The following is a 6,776-nucleotide window of genomic DNA, read 5'->3' as shown; positions in this document are numbered from 1 at the left end:
CCTCCTCCCGCCGCCCAGCCCGCACATGAGGACGCGGTGCCCGACCCCCTCGCCCGTCCCGGCCCTTCCCCTGCACTCACCGCGGCGCGGACGGCACGAAGGGGAGGAGGAGCGGATCGGCGCTGCCCCCGCCCCGGCCCGCAGGGAAGCGGCTCCCCCACACGCGGTCTCTCCTCCCGGGCGGAAAGCGGCTCCTCCCCGCGGAGCCGTGGCCGAAGGCCTATTTCCTTCGTGAGCCTGTTCTCCTCCCCACACGGTTGGCCGAAGGCGCCTTCTTCACAAAGTCCGCCATTCCTCCTCCCCTGAGGCACAGCCCTTCCCCATTCTGCACGGGCTCACACCGCTTTCCTCAGCAAGAGCCATCAAGCACCCACCATCACTTCCCTCCGCTGGGGCGGCCAGGTGATTATTTTCCATTTTCTTCTTGCTAAAACACCTACTTAAAAGTGCCCGAGGAGCTCGGTAAGGGTAAAGCAAAGCAAGCGGTTGTGGCATTAAGGTGCCGGGCCGTTTGTTTTTTGCCCTCTATACTGCAGTTGCATCCATGAGAAGTACAAAGAGCCAGAGAAAGTTTCGGTTATGTTTCTACATCACCCACTTTATAGCTTAAATAAGTGACACTGATATTCCCAAAGAACACATTGCACAGGCACGGGGAGGTTTGTTAACTGCATTTTTATGTACTCAGGTTTAGACCAGGCAATACAAAAAAGTACCATGTTTTACTGCATCTGTGGTGCCCAGCTTTCGGAACAGCCCTCATGTTGTACATGACATCAGGACAAATCCCTGGCAGAAGTCCACAGGAGTGAAAAAATACACAGAGAAGACATGGTAAATTTGCTACTTTTTCATTTTTTTCCATCTAAGCTGTCACACAGTGACACTGATTATATGTTACGGCACAGAAGAGAAGCCGAAGTTCAGTAGCTTCGCATCATACAGGTTGCCAGTTTTCCTTTGTCGTCCTCAGACAAGGGGCCGCCATTTGTACCATAGACTGTGAAGTACTGTAGAAGTACTGTAAACCTTACAAGTGCCACCAGTTTTTCAGGAGATTGTCAATGCTGTGAGAAAAAGGCAACGTCTGTTCATCTATGGTTTAATATACAAAGCTATGACACAGACGCACTAGGATTAATTCACAGGAGATTTGGTCTGAAGTACAGTGAAATCAGCAAATCCTAGATAAAAACCAAGACAGTTAAAGAAGTAGTTAAAAAACACAGAATTATCCTAAAATGATTATTTAGAATCTGTTGGTTGTACTGAAGTAGTTCAGCTATGCTGATTATTAGAAAAGGGGAGGCAGTTATACTTCGAGTAAGATCCTTTGCTGAATGCTATTTTCAAGCCTGAGTCCCCTTTCAGGTTAACACTTTAAAACATGGAAATAGTTAAAAATATTTCTCTTTTGTTAATTATATAAATGGAAACAGTAACACCACAGTTTCAGATAGGTTGTGCTTAAGCCTTTGTGAGAAACAACACAGAAAAAGTTCAGTATAGCTTTAGAGTGCAGAGTAGACTCGAGTCTAACAAATGTTTGAAAATCTTGACAATTGTGTACACATTTGTCAACAAAGGGCCTGATCCTGCAGCCCTTATTCCTCAGAGAGTAACTGAGCTGCAAACAGCTAGCAAAATGAGCCTTTTCTTTTAATGGTCTGTAAACAGGACAGAAAGCACAAATTTGCAGAGCTACATAAGAATTACAGAAAGCTAATTCACAAATCTGCATGTACTTAAGCTATAAATACAAAGTGAAGAAGTTGTCAATGTCAGCGTGTCTCCAGACTGCAAATTATGTCTAATAGTAAAGAAACCGTTCGTCAGCACAGTGAGGAGAAGGATCTAACTCAAGGTGAATGGCCAAGCAAGCACAGAATTATTCTATGCAAAATTTATTTTGCTTGCTTTAATAGTAGCTTCAATTTCTTCTAGGATCGGCACCGGTCCTGCATAGTTATTAGTTTCAATAGCTTCTAATTTCTTCTGATACTCAATTGGCAAACCATTCTGTTTTGCACCCATGCAGATAACCTACAGAGGAAAAGGAAAGGAAAAAAAGACTTCAATATTAATGTTAATAACAACAGATCCCTCCAAACATTTACGGAAACAGAAAGAACCACTTAAAGCAACATGAGAAAACCAAGGCTACCTAAGATTCTGAAATGCTACCAACATGCTCAATAGACCAAAGACAATTAAGTTTTTCATTCAGTTATTCCGATCAAATCCAAAGCACAACAGTGAATGCCTAGATAGGTTAGAGGAGTAACAGAAATTGATACATGGTTTAGTGAAAACAGATTCCTTAGTTTGTTTGTTACTGCAGCTTTCCTTCTACACTACAAAAAAAGAAAAAGAAAACCTGAACTTTTAGTTCAAGAGAAACTTGGTGACTATGAGAGAAAAAGAGGAGGATGTAGGAGTCAAGGCTTGAAGGACACACTAGCAAGCTGTCAAATAAGAGTGAAAGAGATAAATGCACAGACTTTGCAAATATTCATTCATGCATTGAACAGCCAGGATACCCAAGGATGAAGTGCCTAAAAGTGATTAACTTTACCACAAGAAGTACACAACAATAGATGGATGCAAATGCAGTCATCTTTATAAATTTCTAGCATTCTTACCTGGTTACCTCAGTTTAAACAAATAAACCAGGCTGAGGTGGGAAGAGGCGGGGAGGAGTGGAGAACAACCTACCCTGATAATAGCAGGAAGGAATATTTAACCAGATAAAGTTGCCAAAATTGGAAGTCTGCTCTTACAGTATACTAGGGAGTGCTCAGGTGTAGCAACAGACTCAATGGATCGATTCCTTGAAAAGCCCTGAAGATCTGTTTTGACAGGAAGCAGGAGGGGAAGGGGGAGGTTTGTGAAATAACAAAGCCTGCTTTCTAAGCAAGCTTTCTCTTAAGAAATCCTGCAGCAGCAAAGCAGGTCTTTGCTGTGCTCCCAGAAGATAATTTGTGGGAGTCAGTTCCTTAGTTCAGATAGGAAAATGAGACTTGAGTCCAGTTTCTTTGCTTTTGGTTAAAAACAGAAAACATAAACAAAAAAAACAATGCTACAGTGATGTCTATTTCCAGTTGCTAATAACTGCAGAATTCCAGACATGCAGTCGTGCCACTTGAGGCTAGGTCCTCATCAGATCTCACAAGCTAAGCAGGTCAAGCCTGCTGCGTGACTGAATCATGTTTAGCTACACTCAGCGAGTTCCAGGACAGTGTTGAAACGCTTTTGCCTCACCAGCCACCAAGTGAGAACCCTGCAGTGCCCTATGGTGGTGGTGTAAATCCTGTGATCTACTCAGGATGCAAGTGGTAAAATGAGGCAGGTGAACTCATGTACTAGAAGACAGCTAGACTACAAGCCAGGTACTGTGTTCTCCCCACGGAAGTTTCCCTCTGTCCTAGAACTATGCTCCACTGAAGTGAAATATTTTAAGTTTTTAGTTCCAAACAGAAAATTGGGAACAACTGGCATCTTTTGGAAATCCGTGTGTCAGTCATCACTAATTCATGAGTGATTTGTGCAAAGTAGAACTAAAGCAGATAATAAAACTGACTTAGTACATCTTTATGAGCTAGCAGTGTTCTGTAAGCATCATTACACTAGTACATTGCACAAGGCTTAAATTGTTCCTTAACATTAGAATTACTCATGCCTTTCATCCACTATAAATAATGTACTTATTAAACAGAACACAAGTACTGCATTATATATATCTGTTCACTTTCTTCAGATGCAATACCCACCTTTTTATACTGGGGAGAAGGAGGACCACAAACATAGTCCTTCATCTGGTAAGTCTTCGACAGGTCAGAACCTTTCCTTCTTCAGCGTGGACATTAACTTCTATTGGGACATAAATGCCATCTTCAACTCCCTCTTGCCTGAAAACGACATATACTCCTTTCATGCCCAATAATCAGTGTGTGAGTAACATCTTTCAAACTGTGCAATTAAAAACAATACATTTAGTACAACAATTCAGAACACTCATCTGCAATGTCATCTAACTTAAAGAAATAAAGCAAAACATATTACAGTACTTTTTGTGCAAATTACTTTCATATCCAACAATCAGTTTCTACAGAAGAAATAGCATTCACTTTTGTCACTTCAACACCTTAGGAAAGATGACTAGCAGCCATCTTGTAAGACTAGAGAATACTGCTTGTGAATTAGCTACTGTGCAGGTCTGGTAATCTACAAGAGAAACTCAATCAAGATTATCAGATTACAAATAACTAACCCTTTGCAAAGTTGTATCTTGCCACTGTGTTACATTTGAATAAGAAGAAACTGGCACAACTCTTGCAATGAACATTCCAACGTGAATAATCCAAGACAACCTTTAATTTGTGCAAGACCTGTACAGTAACAAACAGCTAATTCAGGACATATATATATATATATATATATATATGGTTTTTCTAACTAGTAAAATCATGCTGCCTTAGGAAATTAAAAGCAAGTACAAAACCAGAGCAACCTTTTGATTTTAACCTTTAGCATTTAGCTACAAATGGATGTCTGAATACAGAGTTCAAGAAGAGTTAGGACAATGCTTTCAGGTTTAATTTTTTGGTAGTCCTGTATGGAGCCAGAAGCTAGATTTGATGATCCTTGTGGATTTATCCTAACTCTGGATATTCAATGGTTCTATTATCATTACAAAAGGCAAGAATACATCCTATTTCCATCTATTTCCAGTTCACCTTCTTGGAACCAGTGAGGTAGCTAGGAAAATGTTAATGCCTTTTTGGTTAAGTTATAGCCTCTCTACCATCTTAGCTAGCATTAAAGGATATTCCCTCTCTGAAAAGTCAGGGATCTGCAATTCCGTGGCATGTAAGCAACATTTTTTGAAGTTAAAATATAAAATATTGCTCCTAGAGGGAAGAACATAGTGCTGGTATCAAAGCAACCACTGCCAGGCAGGATCTTTATCTGGTGAAGTTTACACTTGGGGAAAGAATGATAATTCATAGATTTCAGTATGGGTGAGCAGGGGCTTGGTTCCCCATCCCTAGCCGATGGGGAGCCAGGTAGATAAGAAAGCAGTGACATGTGAAGCTCCCACCAGCCAGAAGCATGCTACCTAGATGCCTTCTTTGGGACTAGCACTCCCAAGCAGGACATTAGAGTGCTGACTGTGCCCTTTCTCATTATCTGGTCAATAGTTTGTTATCTTCCAGCTTCACTGTAGGCAATGAAAAGCAAGTTGAAGCTTCAAATTTATTTATCAGCTCCAAATCAACATCCATACTTTACTTTACTAAAATATCCCTAAGGTAGTTTTTACTTGAAAACACAGCTATTTTAATCTCAAATATTTTAGAAGCAATTACACATGCAATGGAATCATATGCACATATTAAAATCCAAAGCATCTTCTTGATCACAGCAAAAGCTTCCACACTGCTCGTCACAGAAAGTTACCTATTACTTTTGAATTGCTCTCTACAGTAATAGAAGACAGCAAAGTTAAGTCACCTACTTATCCAGGGAACTTATATTGCTAGCGCTCAATTTCCACACTATTCCCCACACTTCGTCTCCAGGGCTCTGAACAATGGTAGCTGTACCTCCATGCCAGATAGAACTTGTCCTGCCTTGATGATGGCCAAAAGTGAGCTTAAAATCCTGCAAATGAGACCAATGCAGACAATTAATTTCAACTTCGCTTAAGATAGGGGCTGTGATCTGGTCTTGATGCGAAAGGGGCAGCTGAAGCACAGCCTACAAGAAGCCAGCTGGAGCCGTAGGAGGAAGAAGTGATAGCCCCGAAGGCAGGATCTCAAGGCAGCAGAAGTCAGCCTTTTTCATCTCTCCAGAGGGAAAAGGGACAAAGGGGAGAAAGGTCTGCCAGAAAACACTGCTGGCAGAAGTCTCATCTGCAGACACCTAACTACTAACTAACCATTTCTAGTGTTGTGAGAAAAGAGGTAATAACGAAGCTTCCAAGACACGGAGCTTTGGGCCTTTTCCTCATTCTCTAATAGAGGTGCCCAGACATAAGATACCATTTGTGTTTTTCTCATGTTTTATGCTGTTTCATTGCTCAACTGGAACATTCCTGGGTATTTTTAGGTCGAGACACATGCCTCCTTGACTGAGCTTTACTCACAGAATGGATTGGGTTAGAAGGGATCTTAAATGTCAGCTGGCTCCATCCCCATGCAAGTATTGCAAGTCAAAACATTGCTTCAAAAACCAAGTACTTTCTTTCTTACAACTAATACCGAACGTTGCCATAGAGGCAAAATAGAACAACTTGTTCTTGCATTTTCCCAGGGTCATTTCACACCTGACATCACAGAGGTCAGAGTTTCATTCCAACTTGTTAGACAACACATAGCCCTTCCCTAGCAGGAAAGAAAAGAGCTTTAAGGAAGGCTGCCTGAGCAATAAGAAAATAAAACAAAGTGGCAAAGGCAAAAAAAAATGATTAAAAAAAATAAAAATAGCAACACAACCAAAAACAAAAAACAAAAAAAACAACCTAGACAGTCGCCCAGCTTTACTTATATATATCCGGGCTCTGATCAGCGCTGATGTGCTGTAAGGACCCTGGACAAGGCCCCGCAGGCAGGGAAGCACGCAGCTGAAGCCGACTGCTGCTCGCAGGGCAGCCCCGGGGAAGCGCTCCGGAAGAGCCGCTCCGCGCTCACAAACCGCTCCCCTCTCCGCCCGCCCCGCACGCACCTGCAGGCGGCCCCGGGCGCAGAGCGCCGCCGAGGGGTTGCGCAGCAGCA

At 42.1% G+C, this 6,776-nt stretch overlaps 2 protein-coding genes across 2 annotated transcripts in view; both read right to left on the bottom strand.

The window, feature by feature from the left end:
• NOD1 (nucleotide binding oligomerization domain containing 1) overlaps positions 1-400 on the bottom strand; it is a 26,022-nt gene extending 25,622 nt beyond the window's left edge. The window contains exon 1 of the mRNA XM_003207221.4: positions 81-400. The gene's annotated coding sequence lies outside the window, so the exon portion shown is untranslated. The remainder of the gene's footprint in view (positions 1-80) is intronic.
• A 256-nt stretch (positions 401-656) lies between these two features.
• Positions 657-6,774, bottom strand: GGCT (gamma-glutamylcyclotransferase; the record flags this gene model as incomplete). Its single annotated transcript, XM_010713081.3, is given in 5 exon segments — positions 657-2,043; positions 3,771-3,824; positions 3,827-3,908; positions 5,519-5,664; positions 6,727-6,774. Coding segments are annotated over 5 exon segments (480 nt in total), but the record flags the coding sequence as incomplete, so codon positions are not given.
• Positions 6,775-6,776: the final 2 nt, after the last annotated feature.

Source organism: Meleagris gallopavo, chromosome 6 (assembly GCF_000146605.3).
Source record: "Meleagris gallopavo isolate NT-WF06-2002-E0010 breed Aviagen turkey brand Nicholas breeding stock chromosome 6, Turkey_5.1, whole genome shotgun sequence".
NCBI lineage: Eukaryota > Metazoa > Chordata > Aves > Galliformes > Phasianidae > Meleagris > Meleagris gallopavo.
This window is presented reverse-complemented; position numbering and strand designations above follow the sequence as displayed.